At 33.8% G+C, this 24,041-nt stretch overlaps 1 protein-coding gene across 4 annotated transcripts in view; it reads right to left on the bottom strand.

Moving 5' to 3' along the window:
* Nucleotides 1-24,041, bottom strand: part of SNTG1 (syntrophin gamma 1) — a 313,217-nt gene that overhangs the window by 16,803 nt on the left and 272,373 nt on the right. For all 4 annotated transcript variants that reach the window (XM_012571962.5, XM_030266184.4, XM_041713898.2 and 1 more), the window contains 2 exons: nucleotides 16,517-16,669; nucleotides 11,141-11,233 (listed from right to left, as the gene is read on the bottom strand). In XM_012571962.5, coding sequence (XP_012427416.4) covers nucleotides 11,141-11,233; nucleotides 16,517-16,669 — 246 coding nt within the window. The remainder of the gene's footprint in view (nucleotides 1-11,140; nucleotides 11,234-16,516; nucleotides 16,670-24,041) is intronic.

Here is a 24,041-nt window from a genome sequence, read left to right as displayed (position 1 = left end):
TTGGTCTCTTTATGACTAGCAAAAAAATCTGTACCCTGCACCAAACTGAATAAACTTTGTTGTGTTTGTCTTAGCAACCTGATGAGAAAGGAAACCACAAGGAGAGCATCTTAACTGTGCACTATACACAAAGCAAGTGCTAGAATTTTTCTCCAAAATTGTCTCTATGCAGTTGCCCCTTCAAAATAAAAAAAAAAAGAACCCTTGTCTCAGCACAACTTTTATTCTCTGCTTGTATGTGACAGGTGAGCTCCCATCTGCCATAAACACTGTTACGGACATTGTGTTTCACATAAACTACAGGAATTCGGCAGTTTATGTGAAAATATATCCTATTTGTTTCAAATGTTGTCCTCCTGAGCCCATCTATCTGTGCTACAGAAAATAGAATAGCTTCCCTCATTTCTATGTGTTTGAAATTCCTTTGACGTTGTTTGATCAAAGATGTTTATTTATATTGTACAAATAGTGAGGTAAAAACAAAACTAAGCAAAACAATCCAGTGTATAACATCATTCATACAGGTGGCTATATTCCTACCCACTTTGTAAACTCTTTTTTTTTTTTACAGATCTATGAAATCTTGCCAGAAGATCAAGACCATTGCCTTTCTGCAGGGACAGCAAATCTACTTAAGTATGTCATTTCCTGGATGAGAAATGAAAAGGGCACTGATTGTCTCTTTATCTCAGGAGAAAACAATCAAAGCAATGAGCTATCATCTTTCTCTTCTCTGATGATATATGGAGAGGCCAGGAGAGAGATGCAGCATTAAAAAGGACCCTTAGATGTTCAGGAAAAATCCCAGGCTACCTGGCCTTATTCCCAGTCAGACTAAGTCTAAATGAAGATGAAGGATGCATAGAACTGAGGTACTTTGACATTTCCATGCTTTGCCATGCACTTCATTCCCATTCAGAGGAAAGAGAATGACAGTCACACCAAACCACAGGCACGACTCAGGAACACACTTCAATTTATGCGTAACATTGGTTTTGGAGACTCCTACTTAGCAGGGGCTCTTACTGCAAACACTGCAAAATCAGGTCTATAGTATAGAGAGAACTAATCCCAACAAAACTGCACTTCAACATCAAGATATTAAAACAAGCTCCTAGAACTGACAGTCTCTGCAGAGACAAATACTCTTCATCTGAAGTTTAAGGAGTAGAAATGCTATTGACAATGCATTAAATGATTCCCACATGAAAGAATTATCTGCTCCTTTTGAGTGATCTTCAACAAATTGCACACGCTTTCCCTCAAAGTTGTCCACATGAGGGATCGGTCATTTGCAAAAATAAGAACAGGGAAATGTTGTGAGCTTTAAGTCACTAAATTGTGAATACAAAGTATTTCAAGCTAGCCACCCTGACTACTTCTTTTTTTTCTACAGAATCTCTAAATAAAAAATCCTACATCCTGGTTAAAATGGCAAGAACTGGTTCATAATGGTAGAGTTTGGATGTGTGTTTGCTACAATATGCTATACTACATTGAAAGTATAACAGACAGCTTAAACCACTTAAAGTAGAAGTTCAAATTATAGATAGCAAAAGTTGAGAAAATTAGTTAATTAAATTCCAGTAAGACCCATTTAAATCCTTTCTCCTGACAAAGAGCCTGAAGTGCTGCCCTGTGTAGCCAGAACTGCACATTTTTTATGTGTAGAACATCTATAAGGGATACAGAATGCTGTGACTGCAATCACATTGCTTAAAATAAAGTATCTTGGGGATCACTGGATTAATTTCTCTGGTTGCATATGTTCTGAGTGTGGTTCTTTCCTTTTTTTTCATTTTCAATGCTGCAAAATGCATAAGCAGTGAACAGGGACCAGACCTATCCTTTTTTCAATAACTACTTTATAGTGCCACAGTAAGAAAGGAGAGAGAGACCACACCCACCCACCTGCACACCAGTTTCACACAGATGTGTGAGAGAGAGTTTCATGTGTTATCTTTCATTATCCTATGGGCTGATTTCAGTGTTACAGGGTTCACTGTGATTACTTTTCCAAATTCTATTTTTAAAGGCTAATTCTCCTACTCAGGTATAGTTATCCTTGGGAATACTGTTCTACACCACTGTCCCAGTCATTATTTTTAAATGTTTTTGAATATCAGAGTTCCTCAGAGCCATTTGTTGAATGTTTGCCTCAGAAAGTTAACATAGGCTGTAATAATTTAGTACAAATATATTTATGTACACATATTGACTTTTAACCAATAAGTACATTTGTAAAATATGCTGACTTTTTTGAAAATTTGAAAAAACACTTAAATGTGTGTCACTTAAAATATTTCTATATCAGTTTTCAGGAATTATGCAAAACAAGCAGAAGTACTTACTTTTTTGAAGGTGTAGTGTTACTGAGCTCAACTCTCATAGGGCTACTTTTAGCTGACAAAACCAGCCTGCTCTCGTCAAGTACTTGCCTCAGTAACTGTGCATCACCTGCATCACTGAGAATATTTTACAGGTCTATATACAGCATTTATAGGAAGCAATAAATAGATTTGACAGGTGGGTCAGGTGCTAATTCCTTTGAAAGCACAAATTGCAACTGAATTAAAAAAGATTCTCTTGTAGACAGTGGCATCAGCTACTCTTGAGGATCCTGACACACCTTTCAAGTCATGGCACACAACATTATGATGCCTTGATGGAAGATGAAGAGGAGAACTCAGGATGCACTATTTATTGCTTCTCAATGAATCAGAGAAAAGTGAACTCTCATTTAATGAGTAGAGGTAGAATTTAGGAAAAATAGCAAGCAGTCCAATTCAGCAAGTGGGGACCAAGGCACACACTGAAAATACCACCAGGGCCACAATTTGCACACTCCCAGTGTGGCCACAAAATATCTGACATAATTAATCCATGTCTTGAAAAATGCACTCTAAGAAGAAAATCTCTTTGAACAAATACAGTATATATCATGCATAAAATTGAACACAACCAATAAGATATAAATCCTTTTTCCAATTATTATTCATATATTGCTTTGGCTGCTTTCTGTATTTTACACCATTTAATAAAATTACCTTCAAAGAATACCAGAATGCAATGCAAACAAATAAACTGCAGACAAGCTGACAGATTAGATTTAAGACTCCTCTTGAGATGTTATTAAATTATTGTAATAACAAATTGTCAAAAAGCAAAATCCTGCATTCACTGAATTAGCAGGATTTCTTTTCCTGTGATGTATCTGGGACCAAGATTCTTCGCCAATACTTTTTAATGAGAAATATTTTATTTATAAGTAATCATCTAGGACTCATTTGTGCTAGTCTTTGCAAACAAATTACTGCCTATTATCTTTCACTAGTGTTATTCTGCTATAATTAAAAAGGATGCTCTCTGCCTGCATATTTTTATTTTATAGTTGGTACATAAATGCAATATATAAATGGCACATGAAAGAGAAGGTATTGACTTCTATACCTGTAATACAGTCACAAAAATTAAGAAATTATATTGTTTCTATTCTTAGCAATAATGCTAGATCTAGAACACATATTCTTAAAGGCACCTGAGAAAATACTTTCACATCCATATTATATGGATGTGAAAGTTTGCTACTTATTTCCAGAATCTCGGACTGATCCACATACCATTTAGGTGAGATGACATCAAACAAAATCACTTTCCATCTAGGTAATGACATCAGAAATATGGAAATGCATCATAACTGTAACTATCTTTGTTTGGGCTATGACTAGGAATATTCATTAGAGTTTTTGTTTGATTTTGTGTCAAGGAGATTGTTCTAATCCTAAACAAAGACCAGATTATCAAACAAATACAGAATGAATAGGTGACTGTGTTTTTAATTACCATGCTCTATGGAATATTCATAGAAATGTGAATGTCTGACTAGTCCATGAATCTGGGATAGATATATAATTTAGGATACAGAGGGCATTAAGCAGTGAAGCTAGGAAAGAAAATGTGTATTTTGTCAACATACGACTCCGACCAAATCAGATTTAATCTGTTTCCTGTGGATTCAGTGATTAACTACCTTTAATTTATTATTTAACAGTTTTGTCTCTTCTGTGTTGAATTATCCACTGTGGATCAACTCTTTTCTTGCACAAAGACTATTTACACCTCATAAGCTTGAGCAATAGTGTTTGCACCACATTCTACAATGGCATCATTTCACCTGCCACTGAACCCACATGAGACCATTTGGAGAAGAGAAAACTAACGGAAGACCTCATCATAGACTTCAACTTCCTTGTGAAGGAAAGAGGAGGAGCAGACACTGATCTCTTCTCTGTGGTGACCAGGGATAGGACCTGAGGGAATGGCCTAATATTGTGTCAAGGGAGGTCTAGACTGGACATTAGAAAAAGGTTCTTCACCCAGAGGGTGGTTGTGTACTGGAACAAGCTCCCCAGGGAAGTGGTCACAGCACCAAGCCTGAGAGAGCTCAAGTTGTGCAGTGCTCTCAGGCACACAGTGTGATTCTTGGGGCTGTACAATCCAGGACTAGGAGCTGGACTTTGATGATCCTTATGTGTCCCTTCCAACTCAGGATATCCTATGATTTTATAAGTGCATCTTCATAAAATGCATCTTCAAAAAATGCATACATACATTATCTATGGAAATCATAAACATAATTCCATTCCATTGGCATGAATCACACAAGTTTTATTATATAATAGCAAAAGAAGTTTGGCCTTCAGTAGGATGCTTGGAAAAAACCCAAGTGTGTCAGTGTTTTATATTGATTAGACAGCTACATCCCAGATCACCTGTAAATGGTGGAGTAAACAAAGAAACCATCTTTATTAAGGAAAGGATGTCAGAGGTCACTTTTCAAGTTCTAGTTTCATCAAATTCCTTTGTTGTCTTTTCCATCACACCTTCAAAAATCAAAAAATAGCCGTTTCCAACACTGCCTCCTTCTTTCTTGATACTCTGACTGTTTGGATTATTCTTCCTTTTAGATTTTTAAGGCAATTTTTCAATGTGTGATATATGTTACAGAATTATGCTAAACTTCAATGGACACCTTTCAAGCTAATGCTATTTGTCATCTAACTAAAATACATGATACTCCTACAAGTCAAACTAAATCAAGAGCTTAAGCCCTCCAAGTCCTTGATTCTGAGAAGAAAAGTAATTGGGTCTTCAGGCACCTGGGATACACTTTAATTTGTCTGTTTGTCTCATAGCTAATTGAGAAAGATTTCATTCTTGCCAAGTGACACTTTGTCCAGAGTTATAGCAGCAGTAGGGAACTGAGTAGGATTAAGATCTTGTTCATGCTCAGTTCTACTGTATTACTGATCTCTGGAGAGTGTCTTACTACAAAAGAATTATGGTCTGAGGCAATTTCCTTTGTCAGCTGCTGCAGCTTTATAACTGTAAAGGAAAAAGACAGGGGAGGACACAGAGGATAAAGAACAAAAATGAGACAAAGGAAAAAAGCATGAAAGTCAGCCCTTATAAAATAACTGTTCTTGTCCATTACTGAAATTACATAAAATGCTAAAAGACTACAGTGTATTTGCTTGGCGCTGATGGACAACTTACCAACATTTGTTTCGAGCCACAGAACATAAAACTGTATGAAGCATGCTGATGGCTTATATTAAAGTTATAGTAGCTATTCGTTCAGCATTTAAACTTTGAAACATGGAATAAATATTTTTTCACAAGAGTTACATCATTAAATCTCCATCTTCCAGTGAGCCTGTTTTTTTTCTGCCTTCTCTACTACGGAAATTTGAATATCAAGAAGGTTTTTATCTGCTGTTTTATTTCAATATGCTGTATATGTATTAGTTGCATGAAGAGACAGACAAGGTATGTATCCCTAGAAAACATGGGAGATTGGTCCTAAAGAAATTAACAGAAATACTGATCTGTGTGATTTAGCAGTCTTTTGGTATGGAATCCAAATTAAAGATATTTGTAATGTTATTTATTGTTCATGGTACACTCTCTTTTTTTGGTGACGGTTTCTGCAAGAGAACACAGGACAGGTACACTTAGGTTTGTTGATAGGTACCTTGTGGGCTATTATGGAGCCTTTCCTTACTTCGTTCTAGCACCAACATGTAATTCAGCAGCACCTTAATTTATTTTCAATCCTACAAGGGATACTTTTCTTTCTCTTCTGACAAATACATATTTTTGACTGCTGTTTTAATGAGCAGTAAATATGATGGACTACAGACACAGCACTTTGCTCAGATAGGTATATGGCAATGTATATTCACACAAACACATACATATATTATCAGTAGAATTGATGATGCAAATATGCACATTATAGAAAACAATTTAAATGAATATGTCAGTAAACTAGAAATATATATAATATACATATTTCCATGTATATTCCCCCATACATTTTTTATGGAAGCACATGAAGAATCATTTACTGAATGGCACTTGAGTAAGTAATTTTATACATTGGATCACTTTCAGAATAGTAGTTAGATTAACTTCTGTACATGTCTTGTTATTCTGTTTAATCATCAGTCTCCATACTTAATTCTTAAGGTAGCTACTGTGGCTGCAAATCATATTTATAAATGTTCATCATAGTATCTATGTATGTCCATACCTAACAGAAATTGACAACAAGAGAGTTACATTTGTTCATTAAAACAGTGATTTCTATATATTAGCTAATGTTAGACAAATTTAGGACATGAGTTCTGGGATGTAGTTGGGCAGGACTTGAGAAAAATGCTTTCTCCAGTAAACACTGATACACAATACCGCAGAAACGAACTAGGATAAAATTTGGTATATAACTTCTAAGAATTGCCACAGAACATTTTCCATCTTTTTAGAATTTTCGTATTTTAAAACCAAATAAACAAAACATCAGTATATGAAACATCTCTAGTGAAAATTTCTTTCTGGAGTAGATGCTGCATACTAAGGTACCTTGTAAGGAGTAATTAGCAAAATCTGGAAGATGTGATTAAGGCATAAAAGAAAACAAAATATCTAAAAGGTATTCGCAAAGATTAGCTAAATTCACTTTTCACAGAATACTAGCAATAAAGAAAGAGGGAAGTTCAGTGGGTGGATCCTATTTGATATCCTGTATTTCAAATAAAGCAAATAAAATTGGTTATTTGGACATTTTTTGGAAGAAGTCCCCAGTGAAACAGGTGCTTTAAGGAAACTCCCTATTGATTAGAATTACATTTCTGTGTAGGCAAACACAGGAGGTAGGTGCCTTTTTGACGCCAGGTTTATAACTACCACAAATGAAGGAATATATCACGAAAAAAATCATAATCAAATACATGCCAGTGTTGGCATGGGCTATGTGTCACAGTTTGCTTTCAAACCATACATTGCTAATAAAATACGACATTTTGCACTGGAGTTTTATTACTGAAAAGTACTACAGAAGAACAAGGGCATAAATATACTCATCATTACTTTTAAGGTGCAAGGAGAAAAATTACTTTGTGGCCAAAATTCTATTTGGTAGAATTTTTACCTCAATTGAGAACTAATTTTCTGAAATGTTGACATAATCAGATTTAACCAGGTAGTCTTAAAAGCTGTTCATTCTCCTTTCAGGAAATTACAATGGCATGTTATAAAGCATCATATCAAAATACTCCAAATGACAAACTACTATTGACTCTATGAGTTATCAGTCAGAAAATGAATAAGAGAAAGCAGAGAATATGTGGCAGAAACAGCTATGATTTATGCTAGTGCTGTTATAATCACATCACAGTACAGATTTTTTCTGAATAACTCAGTTTAATATTTTGTGTACTCATATTTATCATAGGTCTGTGCAGACACAGAAACAATGTTTTTATCCAATTATGATGTTTGACTTGAAATACATTTAGCACAGATGACAGTTTTTAACCACTAATTTCAATTTACACAGTTAAATAATATTTAAGGATTAAATGACAGCAAAGAAGGAAACAAGCCTACAATTCTAAGGCTTTTTATGAAAATCATAAATATGATCAGAGTCATTATCCCCTGTACACTTGTTCATGAAGACTGGGGGGGAGTTTGGTGTGGCTGGGGTTTATAAAACTTGTGAAATTTTAACTGCAATTTGTCAGGGCAGGCTGGACAAAATCTATTCACTTACTTGAAATGTGAGGGAAGAAAGAATTTAAATATTGCTACACTGCTTCAATAACTGGAACATTTGAATCTATGAATAACTATTAAAATCCTGAATTAAAGAACTTGGCTTCCTTGATTTCAGTTTATTAGTAATTATGCACTTATAAAGACAATTCACAATCAATTCATGAGTAACTACGAAAGAAAACTTAAAATACCATGAGCACAGCATTAAGCATAAGATTGGCATTGCCTGAAGATTTACTGACAATACCATTGCAACAAAATATTAGACAGGACTTCTTAGAAACTATTTTGTTTCCAAAACATGAAAATGTCATAAATAAATAAGAAATTTTAAAAAATCAGCAGATTTCCCCTCCAGATATTTGTCAAGACTTTCTGTGAATTTATTAAAATATCTTGTATCTTCAGTGCTAGTCTCTGAGTTACCCTGAGAGAAATACAGAATGAACAGTTAAATCTGACACTGAACTCTGAAGTCTATGAAATATGGCTTTAAGTTAATCTTTACCCAAAAAGGAGTGATTGAATTTGGTATGAGCAGCAGCAAAATAACAGAAGAGAACATGTACAGGAGGAGGACCACTAAAATGATCAGAGGGTTGGAGCATCTCTTTCATGAAAGCACGCTGAAAGAGCAGGGGCTGTTGAACCTGGAGAAGAGAAGGCTCCAGGGAGATCTTATTGCTGCTTTTCAGTACTTAAAGGAGGCTTATTTATATAAACATTGAGAAAGAGCCTCTACCAAGGCCTACAGTGACAGGACAAGGGACAATGTTTTTAAAGTAGAAGAAGGTAGAGTTCAGATTGTACATAAGAAAGAAATGTTATATGATCAGGGTGGTGAGACAGTGGAACACAGTGTCCCTACAGAGAGCTGTAGGTACCCTGTCATTGGAACTGAAAAGATAGTTGCTTATACTGATTATTCAAATACAAATTGCAAGAAAATCCTAGAATTTATAAAGAATTATACGTAAATATTGTTTGCATGAATGGTGTGCTATTTTAAATACTGTTTTTGTCTTTAATACTGTGTATGTTAATTCACAGGACACTTGCTAGGACTTTTGAATACCCTTAATTCCAAAATGTGCAAATATTACTAAGATATAAATGATTTAATTAAAATTTTATTCACTTTTTCCTCTTCCTGAAAAATAGTTTCCATTTTTCATTTTTTTTTTCACTTAGTTTTTTTGGAAAACAGATTTTGCCTCCTATGAACACATAAGGCAGAAAATAAAATTTTTAGCTTAAGTGACTATACAGGTCTAGTTTGCATTTCAGTATATATGAGATTAGCAATATTGTTGAAGAACATTGCCAGCATAGATACAACTTACACTTATCATCAATATAATATCTGAATACATTTTTGGCTAAGAGCACTACAATCTTCATCTTTCCATAAACTGATGGAGACTAGGTAATGTTTTTCCTATTTGAGCACCCACTAAAACATGGTTGACACACTTAAATTTCAGACATTTCACCTTATGACTTATTTGACAATTTTAATTGCAGCAGTCACTTGGCAACAGATTATGTTGCTTTCTATTGTATTGTTTCTTTTCTAATGCAATTGCCATCCTTATCTCACACTGCCTAATGCCTGATTACCTAACAAAACAATGTCCTTTTTTTTTATTAATGGTGTAATGCTTTATTCTAACATACAATACCATACATATAATACAAGTAATGTGTTCAAATGAAAGGGTACATTTAGTTTAGATATACAAAAGAAATTCTTTACATATATATTATGGTCTAAGGCAATTTCCTTTGTCAGCTACTGCAGCTTTATAACTGTACATATTCTTTACAAAGAAATACTTTTACATATATATATATATATAAATATTGGAGGGTGGGGCAAAACCACATATTTTTTTACTGAGCTACTGAATTTTAATTCCGTTATACTGATATTTTAGTGTAATACCTTCTAAACTGATAGTCATGTTTCATTGATGAATTTTACAAGACTATTTGTGTAACAAAAAGAAACAAGGTTACATAAGTGTTTGAATTTAAAATTCATCACTTTGTGCAAACAAACAGAATGGAGTGGGAAGAATAAAAGGGTTCGGGTTAGTGGAGTAATGAGGTGGGAGGGATTGATTTAAGATAGAGCATAGGAGCAAATTCTGGAGACAAAAGGGCATTTTCAGCAATTGGTGATGACAATGTTGAAGCATCTCAAAGAAAAATAGGTATTGAAGAGAAGGAGAACTGAGAAGAAAGATTTCACCTTTTCACTCAGAAGAAGGATTTTACCATTAACAGCATGGTCAAGTAGTAGCAGTAAAGCCTGTGCACATTTTAGGATTCACCAGCAATTAGTGCAAATGTAAACATATGACATACTTGGGGTCTCAAGGATTTTACTGAGACTTGGACATGTGATAATACAATATGGAAATTGATTCCACACTATTTGCTTGATAAAGCAAACTCATCAGTTCTACTGAGTTTTTTTTAAGCTGACAGGAAAAGCTGATGGGTGAGACATGTAGATAGACTATGGTTGATTTTTCTTTCTACAAATGCCTGAACAATAATAGCTAAAATATAAACTGGGAATTGTGGAATTGCTGTAATAGCACACATTCCCTCCCATGAAACAAGAGAAGAAAATGGAAGATTACTTTTAAGTTCACAGATGAGACTTAAAACAAGAAAATGATCTTTTCTCAAAATCAAGGACACACTAGCAAAACAAACCATCAAGCTGAATCAGTGTGGGCTTTCATATGAAATTAAAGAATAAAGATCTGATGCTTGTTTCAGATTGGTATCAGTATTGATTTTTCTATAACAAGCAAATAGCAGAATATTATTTCTTACATAATTAGAAATCAGTCCTGAATTGAAACTAAAGCAGGAGAGATTTGACAAGAGATAATCTGTTTTTATAACAAAGAGAAGGACATTTTAGGGATGTACTATTTATCTCAAAATATTAGAAATATAAGGAATAATAACAGTGTGATGGAAAAATTTCTTAGAACTTTACCTTTGTGGCAGCATCAAAACAGACAAAGCCCATGCTGAAGTCGATGGTAAGTCCCATAAGATGACTCTCTAAAACACAGGCATATGTCTTGCACTGTAAAAGAAAAACCAGAGGGAGTAGTTACCACAGAAGACATTTCTTAAATGTTTTTCTAGGACCACTGTGTCTGAGTCTTTATTCTAATGTTTATATACCTCAAAATCATTATCAGAAATAAATCATTTGTGTGTAAATATGTCAATTTTTTGTATTTCAAATAAAAGGATTTTTATCAGTAATGAAGTTGTCTAAGACATATGAAAACAAACTTTTCTTCCATTAGGAAAAAAAATGAAAGGCTTAGAATTGCCTCAGTGGCTTTCTAATAACATTCTCTAAAATAAAAAAAATATTATTTTCAAACCTCCTTATTTGTTTTTTCATCCCAACAACTTTTAAAATTAATATATTCCTTTTATCTTTTCAAGGAAAAAAAAAGCAAATATAAAATATCTCTATAGTACACTGTTTCTTGTGGTTTTCTGTTCTCCTAAATCTCAGGAAAAAAAAATAGTATTTCATGCCATTTAGCAACTAATGGAATTATTTGAATTTTTTTTTTTCTTCAGATAGTGGACTAATATATCTTAAAGGTTTCTATGAGAAACCTTGAATTCTGAAAGACTCTATCATTCTACTGTTTTTAAATATATGCTTCTATTTATTTCCATAACATCACACTTGAATACACATTGTGAGACATTTATAAGTGTAATTTTTAGCATTAAAACTACTGCTGTGCTTGAAGGCTGACTTCAGGTACAAAATTATAGGCTTGTCTTTTTCATCACAAAATACATTAAAAAATCAAAACAGTTCCAAATCAGATGCAAGTTCTTTAAAGAATTGATTCTAATTTTATAGACATTTTGCCCTCCAGATTAAATGAAATACAGATATACTCGTCAAATATTGCTGTAGCTGCTAAAATTATGAAATGAGAACAAAGACTTCCATGACCTATAATGTGTCAGCAAAATCAAAATATAAATTGCAAATGTGGGAACAATGTGGGTTACAAATTCTAAGTACTACAAAAGAACCTATGATTATTTTTGGCATTTTCATTATAAAGATAAATCAGATGCCTTTACTTATATATTCTTTGGGGGGGCTGTCTGGATTCTTAATGGCCTTCCTTAGAACACAAGAATCTGGAAGGTGCATTAATAGCTTCTAAATAGAAAATACAATAAAGGAAAATTGAAAACTTCATACTTAATGTTTATATTACAAATAAAAGTGGCTTTTTCTTTTTTTTCCCTTTGATCAGCTATACCATGAGACTGTTATGAATGTGTAAAATTTGATTCTAAATCAGTACTGAAAAAGAAGAGAATATTGCCTTTGGTACTATCTCATTAGTAGAAGAAAAAAGTGTAAAGTAATATATTTCAGTTACTTACAGTTAATTAAGTCACATATGCAAAAATTTTCAAGTTTTGCATGCAAAGCACAAAATGTATGGTTTTATGGAATTATCTTGCAAACATCTTACAAGATGCAAATTACATTTTTGTTTGTAAGCGTTCATTATCTGCAGCAGACGTAGAGCCTTTACTGGAAATTCAATTTGGCAAGGAAAATGTGTATCAGATTTAAAATACATATTGTCATCTAAAGTTTTCTAAACTCCCACCCCAACACCAGAGGCCAGCCTGCAGTGTGCACTGCAGCACCAAGCTGAGCTGGTATAGCTCCCTCTGCTTTTAAACCAAGAGCCTGGACTGGCTAATTAGCCTCACTGGGAACTTAAGATTTATGAGAAACAGGACATACCAGCCTTGGTTCAAGGCTGTACTGAAAAAGCAGCCTACTTCCAAGACTGAAGGGTATTTCTACAAAAGGCAGTGCACAGTTTGTGGAGAAATATCATCTAGTTCAGCTCAGTGTAGTTCTTTGCAGGAAGAAACTGCAGATCACTAGTAGCAGCTGATTTAGTTATTCTTTACTTATATAAAAGACTATTCTATGCCCTCAGACTATGATGTCCAAAACAATTAAAAGAAGAAAAAAAGTAAAAATAACAAAAAGATCTCTGGACAGTGAGAATTTAGTTTCCTTGGAAAAGAATATCCCTTGGTTTTTGCAGGTGTTGTATCCACTTGCACATGATTCTGGTAACAAGTCAGAGTAAGGATATGAACTTTCAGACACTAGTTAATTCTTGTATGACTTTTCTCATCTTTATTTTCTTTAAGTTACCTTTTAATTCAGATTTGGAAAAAACAGAAAGACAAAAATTGTTATCAAAGTACAAAATATTTTAAAATTTTTTATCCATTTAACATTTTACAACTTTAGAAGTGACTATGAATAATATATATTGTGTATATTTGGCTTTGGTTGCTGATTTCTCACAAGAACTTATGAAAACCTCATCAGAACTGAGAAATTCCTTTCCCAAAAGAACACACTTCAGCAGTCATTTACTGTTCTTCCACAGAATACAGAATGTTAATTTTAGTTTATTAATAATTCAATGGGTCAGGCAGAGGCTGAAGGAGACAACTCGAAGTTCTTCCTTAGAAACTATTCCCTCAACAAGCACAGTTTAAATTATGGAAAGAACAATATATTGTGAACTTCATGTACGCTATTTCTGAAGCTGAAACAGAAAGCTAAAAGTGAACTATAAATCTAAGATTTAATTCAGACTTCTAAACTCAGATTCAACTTCAATGAAAAAATAAGTTAAAATACTCCAACATAAAACAGCTTACATAATAAATCTTACATTAGAAAACAAACAACTACAATACAAGCAAGGACAGCAACAAAAACATTCATGATGCAAGAGTTGAAAATATTAGCTTAAAGTAGGCAGGAACACAAAGGGAATGTGACAGGCATATATATTTGCACATCATTGTGAAAGTTACAGTAGTGTCAGATTCTTTGTGCAACAATGCTGTGAGAGAGTAAGGAAAAAGGATTTTCATTTCAAGTAATTTTTTTAATAGGTAATTATGAAAATGGATTGTCATCACTTACTACATTACAAAACTAATTAAAAAGTGATTGTAACACACCCAAAATGACACTACTGTATCATTGCACCATGTTATTGCTAAATTATTATCTATTTGACTATGCCTCCTCTAATATATTTATTTTCTAAGAAAAACCAAATGTTTAATTTTTGGTTTAGATATACTTCTAGCAGAAGCTATGAATTAGGTTGAAATAGAATTCATTATGTATTTATAGTAATGCATTTAAAAATATTTGATTTTGTTACATATTTTTGGAGTTACATTAGGATTGGCTCCTGATTAACCTCTTATAGAGGTTGATAGCCATTGAGTAAGAGCTAATATTTGCATGATTATGGAATAGCACACAACCCTGTTGAATAATTTTCAATGGTAGCTTTAAACTGAAGTTACATTTTCAAAATTATATTATTTTATTGTAAGACAAACCTACTGGGTCACCATTTCCTTTATATATGAGTACTCATATCAACATAAACCAAAATTTTAGTAAAAGTGTACAGTTGATACCTTAATTTTGAACCTGTCACGTTTTTTTTTCTCGCAGAGCAATGAAAGAACTGGTTGGAAACAAATTATACTGCCAGATTTTATCTGCATCTGCATGTTGGTAGATGAAAGCAGTAATTGATTGCTGAAAGAAAAATGAGGAGGCCAAACCCAGTTATATTAAAATAGTCTATATTTTTTCTAAATCAAGATATAGAAAATAAAGAAAAAAAGGTGGAATAAGAATTATTCCACAATAATATTCTGTCATGAGAAGCCAGTTTGTCCACTTTCACAGGTCTGCTATAATCAATCAATCAATCAACCAATCAATCAGGAAATCATTACTTTGAATTCTTAATTGCTATATTGAACATTAGGAGAGAAAATAATAAAAAAAAAAAGGTGAAAAGATTAGGATTAATCGGAGGTTAAGATTATAAAGGAAATTATTTTGGAGAAGCCTGAAGACAATTTTGAATAAATGTAATTCTAAAATTCAAAAGAAAAATCTAAACCAGGATGTTACAGTATTAATCAATCTGAAAGTAGAACAAATAAAGGGTCGCTTCTGAGATAAAAGTTATGCAAGAAAAATGTCACATATTCTTTTACTGATAGCACAGCAGTGCTACTATAAAGCATGTTGCAGTGAATTATATAAGAAAGACAAAAACTCTCAAATATTTAGTGGCAGAGGACATACATTATTGCAAGTTTTACATAGAAAACCTAGTCTTAGATTTTCCAGCATGCAAGTACAGCTTAAAAGATAAGAATAGTTTCTACAAAATGTAACAGCATACATGAATTTAAAAGAGGAAAGCTGAACCTCCCTTGACTCTTCTTGCAACAAAGGTACTGTGTGTTAAAACTGACAGCAGGGTAGTTTTTGCATATTGGATCTTCATTAGTATATACCAATTCAGTCCATCTGCATGTGCTGGTTTGCAGGTCAAAAAAGGGCTAATATATAACTAACTAACTGCTTGTCTGAATAAAAACATGCCACTGCCTGCATTCCCAGGAGGACACAGAAAATATGTGAGCCAATACTTGCACAGGCAAATATGCTAATATGGCTTGGGTAGGTGTGTATAACTCCTGCCAACATCAACTAAAGCTGTTCTAACCACATGTATATTTCATGATTAGAAAATTGATATTACAGTTGGGATTACGTGAATTACAATTGTGGTGGGTGGCTTTTTTCTCCTTTTTTAAGTCAAAAAGTCATGGCTATTTAGTCATGTGAGAAAAAGTTATCTTTAAGCATTCTGATATGTAATTTTGCTATAAAAAGTCACTAGCAATCCACATTTGAATATTGTCCATCTCTGCGCTGTTACCTGACAATAGAGTAAATACACAAGGAACAGGAAATAAGTGAAGAAAGAATAATGTGAGGTACAAGTTTTGCTCTTGCTTGTACCCAGTAAGTACTTCACTCATTCACTATACTCTCATTCCTGGTATACAAGGACTTGTATTGTAATTCCTGCAAGGTTCTCTTGTGATATTCAATAACAAATAAGGCAGCATGTAAGCCAGTAAGAATGTCTAAAAAGCTGCATTTTGTCCCTGATCCATAGATTGTTTTTCCACATCTGCCCATGAACTTCAGTTAATAAATATGTATCACATTGTCATAATAACTCAAGCACTGTATTTCAGGTGACCTCTTCTGAAGGCTAGATTGCAAGCTGTTTTGGAACAGCAAAAGAAATTACTTACATAAAAGAGTAATAGTTTGAGAGCTGCAGAAGGTCATAAAATTTCTTAAATTACATAATTCATATGGGCCTAATTTGTTAATGTATCAAAAAATGATCAACAAGACAGTTTCTCTTACCTGTATCCGTTCAACTTCTAAAAAAGTTGCTGTTTGGAAGGCTTTTTCCCATAGTGTTAGGTCACATTCTAGTTCCACAGAAAAGTAAAGATCTTCTCCAGATTCAGACTGGACACTGAAGCAATGTTTCCGACGGTCCAGTAGATCACTGTCCTGATGAAAACCTGAAGTTATATAATCTGGCATACATCAATTAATATTTTTAATTGCAAACATTTATGAGTCAAACCCAGCATTTTTAAATGGCATTTTAAATGACACGAATAACCAGTTGCTGAGGCACTAAAAATCAGGGGTTTGTTCTAAACATTATCACTTCAATGAATTGTAAAAAGGATGCCTATATTCAGAATGGTACAGAACAGTATGTCTCAGGCAGTAACTTTAAATATTTTAACAAATCACTTCTCAAAAATGTTATCAGCTATACACTTTTAGATTAGATACATTCTGTGAAAGTTTTCCACTTTCTATTCACATGAGGAACACAAATATCAGCTTCTCCGACCTATTTGACTTCTACACCCAACCCTAAGTTTGGACAAAGGAATATATTTATTTTAAGAAGTATGAAAAGTCCATATGTTCTGTTTTCTTTACAGAGGCTAGGAAAAAAAAAAAAAAAGTTCATATTTCTGAAGGCTGACAAAATCCAAAATACAATTAGTCTTTAAATGGATACTGCTGGTAGGGACTATAGTGGCTGCCCATGGTTAGATTGCTGGCTTTGGCCCTGGAGGAGAAAATTATTTCTGGCTTTACTTTAGACATAACATCACATAATGGACATAAGGTTATAAATATTTAATAATTAGTGATTGCTAGTATTTGTAATTGGTACTAAACCAAAGAATAAGCAAGTTAATAATGAAATCCATTAATTAAAATGTTTTCAAATAAGTTTTAAAATTTATTTATAAAGGATGCTTTATTCTGGCATGTAATTTGTTCTTGTGAAAAATAGGTTTGCAGAAACAGGTTTAAATAATTTAATCCCTGTTAATCAAAGAAGTTGCTACAAGTCACAAGCTCACCATCTGTCCTTGCCAATACATCTGGAGATTTGGGTATAAGTAGCCTGCATGCAATTTTCACAAAGCTACCCTATAGCAAAGGGCAGAGGTAAGATCAGCAAAGGAGACTCAGGGGACTGTATTGCCTTCTGGTTATACACAACTTGAATAGACCAAGGGGAGCACAACCAGCTGATACAAGCTGGAAGAGCAGCTTACATTGTTCAAGTCAGCTCTCCCTGGGGCAGAGAACCAGGGAGCTAAAGCTGATTGAGAACAAAATATATAAAATAGGAACCTGTATGAAACTGTCACTCTCAGGTATACAAGTAGGCAAGGGGAGAGCAAGCACTACTTTCTCCTTTCCATTCATTCAGTAGAAATGTGACCAACCTGTTCAAGAAAGCCAGTGCATTCCTGAATACTTCTGGATGAAGTGTGATTTACAATTTCTAGAAGAATTGGTTTCCATCACCATGAAAAAATAAGTTGCTATGATTTTAAAATGACCAGTCACTGTGAAAAAATCTTCTTTCTTACTTCCATCAAGTGCTAAGCTTAGTAGCTGTACAGTGTTTCATCATGTATGAAAAAATTAGCATGAACATGTTTGGTCTTAGGACAGCATTTAGCATTTCAAAAAAAAAAAAATCTCGTTCCAAATTTTCACAAGGATGCACAGTTGAACCTGTTAGGTGTAGCTAAATAATAGTCTATGTCCTACCAGAAACACCTTTTGTCTTTTTTTTTTTTTTTCTCTTCCCCCCCTCCCCACATTATTTTTTTCTTTTCATTCAGGCCTTTCTACTAAACCTGAAGTGTCGATTCTGTACACAGTATGTCCTAAACAGCATTCAAAATAGAGGTTATCATATACAGGTTGTTGCTAATGACACCTATGCTCCATTGCACACAAAGCCTCAAAGCACACAGAGTAGCAGCACTGTGACAAATGTTTTACCTTATGGATATGTGTAGCAACAAGACACAGCATCATAGAGTGGCTTGGGCTGGAAGGCACCTTAAAGATCATCCAGCTCCAACCCCCTGTGGCCATGGGCAGTGAAGCCTTTCACTTGACCAGGTCACTCAGAGCTCATCCAGTCTGGCCTTGAACGCTTCCAGGGATAGGACATCCATAACTTCTCTGGGCAACTTGTTCTAGCACCTCACGACCCCCACAGTAAAGAATTTCTTACTAACATCTAATCTAAACCTGTTCTCTGTCAGTTTGAAGCCATTCTGCCTTGTTTTGTCACCACATGCTCTTGAAAAAGTCCCTCTTCATCTTTCTTATAGGATCCCCTTAGATACTGAAAGGCCTCAATAAGTTCACCCCGAAGCCTTCTCTCTTCCAGGCTGAACAATTTCAATTCTGGATGAGCAAAAGCACTGGAAAACTCTCATTCCTCCAGGGCAGAAGAGCTACTTCTTTTAGAAGTGGTACTTCTTGTCTAACAAATTTTAAATGGGATCTTGAACTCCCTGTGCTTCCAGAGCTAAAGCTGATTGAATGGGCCTGTTAGCCCACAGCCTGAAGGACCTACTCAGCATGGAGTGTGGCAAGACTCATGTGTAAGGTACATGTATTTCCTGGGGAAAGTTTTAGTTCTTCATAGCTACAACCACAGAAGACACTAAAAATATTTTGAACTCATCTTTACCTATTCTTGTCAACAATTAGTACAAAATAAGTAATTACTAGTAATGCAGACTCTTAAAGCTTTTCTGAAACATGACTATGTGGGATCACATGAATCATTTGCTTTAAAATAACTGAAGTAATAACCCTTATTTCCAAATGGGACAGAGCTTAGTACATGGCTGAGTTCCAGAATGCATATCTTTATTTAGGTTTGATGCTTTTAAGTTATACTCTTAAGACTCTTCCAATCTTAACGGCTTTTTTTGTCTCCCATTGACAAGAATATGCAAAAAAAAGAGAAGAGTTATTGCACAGACTGTGAAAAACTGTTAAAGGTTTCATTGAGACTGAGCTTTGTTAAAAAGTGCTTGGAAAATGCAAAAATATCTGTAGGCTTTGAAATTATTTAAATAAAAACCTAGGTACTTTATTGTCAATATTGCTAGTAAGAATTGTACTAGATTTTACTAAGCATTACATCAAACCTATATGAGGAAAAAAGAGCTAAATGGGATCTACAATATTTATCCAAGGTTTTGCTACTTACATGTGAAAATAAGAGCATGCTTTGATTTAGGAAAGATCTAATCAGTACTAGATGGTATTTCCCCTCAGTGTTTTGCATATAAAAAGTTTAGAATATTTAATCTACTACATTATACTGTGACAAACAACACCCATAATGGACTAATTTATTATAGGAATTTCCATTCTGTGAAGTTCCTATTCAGAATGAAAAGAAAATCCAACATTCCCCAGAAATAATAATTAAACCAAATAATAATTTCAAATTGTGATTAGCTCTAATGTATATACTTGTGATTTTGATATCACAATCATGATTTTGATATCACAATCTATGATTAGGTCCATGATAAGAGAAGTGTAAGTCAAATACATTTAAAGTATGTATTTTACTTTTTCCAAAATTGCTAACATACATATGAAGTATTCCTTTCCTTATGAGCGGTATTCCATCCTCCAAAAAAAGTTATGAGTAAGGTTCCCCTTAGTACTGCTTCTGCAACTTTTTCTGCAAGATCTTTCTTTAGTTTTACATTTCTTCTCAAGCATTAAAAATCTGTATTCTAGGTTTATAGATTGTAATAATTTGTGCAGTAGATAACTGGACAAACAATATGTAGGCAAAGCTAAAAGATAGCTATTCAAATGTTGTTTGTTTGTTTTAAAGAATCCAGTTGGGAATCATCCAAAAGTCTGCAAATTTAAGAAAAAAAACCCCAAAAAACAAACAAACAAACAAACAAAAAAACCCAAAAAACTGTCAGGAGTCTTAAAACCAGGTCTGGATGAAGCAGGAATCTTCATTAATTAACTTTTACCAAACCATTACTTCAACTAAAATATAAATGTCATTCTACCCATCTAAGAATCTGCAATGACACTGTGTTATTATATTAATTTAATAGTCAATGATGGACATGAGCCAATTTCATGTTGAGTTTTTAAGAACTCTCATACTGATAATGATTAGTTGTACCGTTTGCCCCTGATGTTCTTGTTGTGAATTAATAAAACTCTCTGAAGAGAAGCACACACAAAACTTCTAGCAGTATGCTAATTCTCACTAGAGGGAATGTAGTCCTGCAGAAGGATGGCTGTGACGAAAGACATTGGCTCACACCCAGCTTCAGGGTAATCCAGCATCTCTGCTGACAGGACAGTATGACTCCTGCTTGCCTAATTAATAATGATATCCATGTTAAGTGAGAGTAATAAATTTGTCCATGGGAACTAAGCATGGCTCATTAGGCAGATCCTTTCAAATTAAGGCAAAATGCCTCTTTACCACTAAAAAGTGACTTCTCCTCTTCTGCAGGCGTAATCTCTTCACTTTTGAAACACTGCTCTTTCCAGAAGGAGCACTACTTCTTTTTCATTACTTGCGTAGTTTCATTTTGAGTATGATGAGTACATTAAATACTCATATTTTGGCTATTTAAATCTGCTAAGTTGCATGAGGCCCTCACCTCTTGTGATGGTCAGTGAGAGCTGAGTTCTTCTATTCTACAAAGCCCTCTGCAACAGAAAACAAACATTTGCCACTTTCATGCTCATGGCATGACTTTTACTCAGGAGATGCTTAAGAGTTTTCTGGAAGTCTGATTTACCTATAAAGTTACATGTAATATAGAGAGTGGCACATATATTTTTGCCATGGAACTGTAAATGTTAGTGACACCAGTGAGCAGTTTTTGACATGAGCAACAATTCATGTGAGATGTTCAAAACCATAATATATGTAGTAGTACGGTTTTCAAGAAAATTATATTTCATCTGTTAAAATGAGTTAAGTATTCATGTGTCTGATATTAATTATAACAGTTCTTCAAAACATATAAATGAGAAAACAATCAAAACCTTTTCTTTGTTAACTAGTTCAGACAGTTCTGCCAAAAGAAATCAGCCCTATCATAAGCAAGATTCAAACCTAGCACCTAAATTCTCTGTAGATAAAAAGCATTTTCTCATGCAATATCTCCAGAGCAACTGTAAAAAATGAATCACATCATGCCTTTACACTTGCTGGCATCAGTGTCCTGATAATTTTACTGTTTGTGCCTCTGTTTACATACCAGTTCTGGCTACACAAATATGCATCCTTCTTTCTAGGGGCATATAATGATCTACTTCTTCAGCTGGAATTTTTGGAACACTTTGCTTGAGCATCACCATTAGTTGCTATGGTGATGGTTCTAATAGCATTTACAGGCAGCAGGGAACAGATTCACTCCAGAGTGAAAAAAATATACAGGTTCTCCTAATTATCTTCATTACTGAAATAATAAAAAAATAATATCCATGAATACATGTGTTTGTACACAGGTCATCTTATTTGGACTCTTCTGAATTTTATTGTTTAGAATTGTAAAAAAAAAACCAATTAAATTCCAGATATCTATACATACATACAATTATGTAAACACAGAATTGTAGTCAAACTAAAACTGGACAGAATCTATTTTGATGTTCATATTTTTTAAAAAGTATGTTTACTCATGGGGGAAACTGTTTATAATTGTAAGATAAATTTTACTTCCAATTAAATTTCCATTAGAAAGATCTCTCTGATGGCTGGAGAGAAATAGAAAGGTTCATTCCCTGTATTCCATTAAGTTCAGCAGTAGGCTTGAATCACTTTCCTGCCTGAATGGGAAAATTAATTTCCTATTCTGCCTGATTAAAAGACAGTCTTGAAGACCCTCATTCGAATCAGGGTAAGAGTCTGAAAACAGGTTTCTTCTGAGTCCGTACCATAATTGTGTCTATTTCTTAATACATTCTACTGAGAAACTTGTTTATTTTTTTTTCTATATGAGGAAAATTTTCAAAATGTTCATAAAACTGACTACTCTTTTGAGGAAATAAATTATTCTGCTACTTTCCAGAGAGGCATTAGTGTTTTTTTTTGGTTTTTTTTCTGTTACAGAGAAATCAGAGATGAGTATAATTACAAACAGATACTAAAAAATGTGTTGATTATCTCTTTAGAGAGTTACTAAGGTTTTTTACCTCTCCAAACTTTGAGACATTATTTGATGGAAATAAAGTTCAAGAACAGATCCCGTAAGAGTAAATATAATGATAAAGGATAGCAATGTTAAAGAGTGACTATATCTTTTCATTCTGACCCTTTTTAAAGTAGTTTTCCAAATTTAAATAATTGCAGCTGATTTTTTTTCCCTGTTAGTTGTCTGCCTGAAGATATTGCTGTATTTTATATTATAGTTAAAACAGTTAAATCAGTTCTGTAAAATAAATTAGAAAAAGTAATTAAATTAGATTATCCCACTTAATAAAAAAGAAATGAACACAGCCCCCAAATTTGCTTTTTGGGCTGCTCTGGGACTTCTGTTCTTTGGAGTAGCAATGGCTGATTCAGGGACAGGGACACTTTTGCTGCCCTTGGGAAGAAAAGTTAAGATCTACCAAAAAAAAAAAAAAATTAGTTGTTCTGGGCAAAATTTGACTGTTACCATTTTGAAGATTTTATTCTGAACATGATGCATCCCCATGGCATAAAGGAAAATAACTTTCCCTATATTTTCACCTGTTAGGAGTTGTCATCCTACTGGCCATGGTGAGAGCAGGATACTCTATGTTTCCTTAAGGTGTCTATCCACCTCTTAAATAAGAGAAAAAACACCTGACTCAACAGCAGAAGTGGATAAAGAAATTACATGGAAGAAAAGTTTTTTTCATTCTAATTTTTGTCAGTTTTGTGTTTGGGTTTTTTCCCCCAATTTTGGAGGTATTAGTTTTAAAGGTAGGCAAAGATCTTTTAAATGTCTTCCTCATGAAGGACATAAACATTGGAATAAAAAGCATTAAATTTGATTTAACAAAAGTTTGGAAAATTACCCACTAAACTGATTATTTATTATATTAAAAGAATTACCTGCTTGACTGCATACTGTTTCTTATTTAGGTTCCTTTCTTTTTTGGACAGAATCCCATACTCAAATAGCTTTTCAATACATTATGTCAAGGTAAGAGTACATTGGAGTAGTACAGTGAAAAGCATTTGTATTGACTATCAATATGTCAGAAAATTTGTATAAGCAAATGTGGAAAAAAGTTTATTTTATATGCACTTGCTAATAGTGCTAAGAAAAAAAAAATTTAAAAGGCACTGTGGTAAAAAAGGTCCTATCATAAAACAACAAGTCAAAGGTTTTATAAGAAATTAATATTTCTGGTTCCACTGCTGGCTCTGGCTGTTGAGAGTAATCAACATTTAGACCCCCACTGAGAAGAGAATGCACCAAACGAAATTTTGAATAGTTGCCCCTGAGAGAGGAATGCTTCATTTCATACAAAGATTGGGCCACAGTTCCAGTGAAAA

Source organism: Taeniopygia guttata, chromosome 2 (genome assembly GCF_048771995.1).
Source record: "Taeniopygia guttata chromosome 2, bTaeGut7.mat, whole genome shotgun sequence".
In the NCBI taxonomy this organism is placed as follows: domain Eukaryota; kingdom Metazoa; phylum Chordata; class Aves; order Passeriformes; family Estrildidae; genus Taeniopygia; species Taeniopygia guttata.
This window is presented reverse-complemented; position numbering and strand designations above follow the sequence as displayed.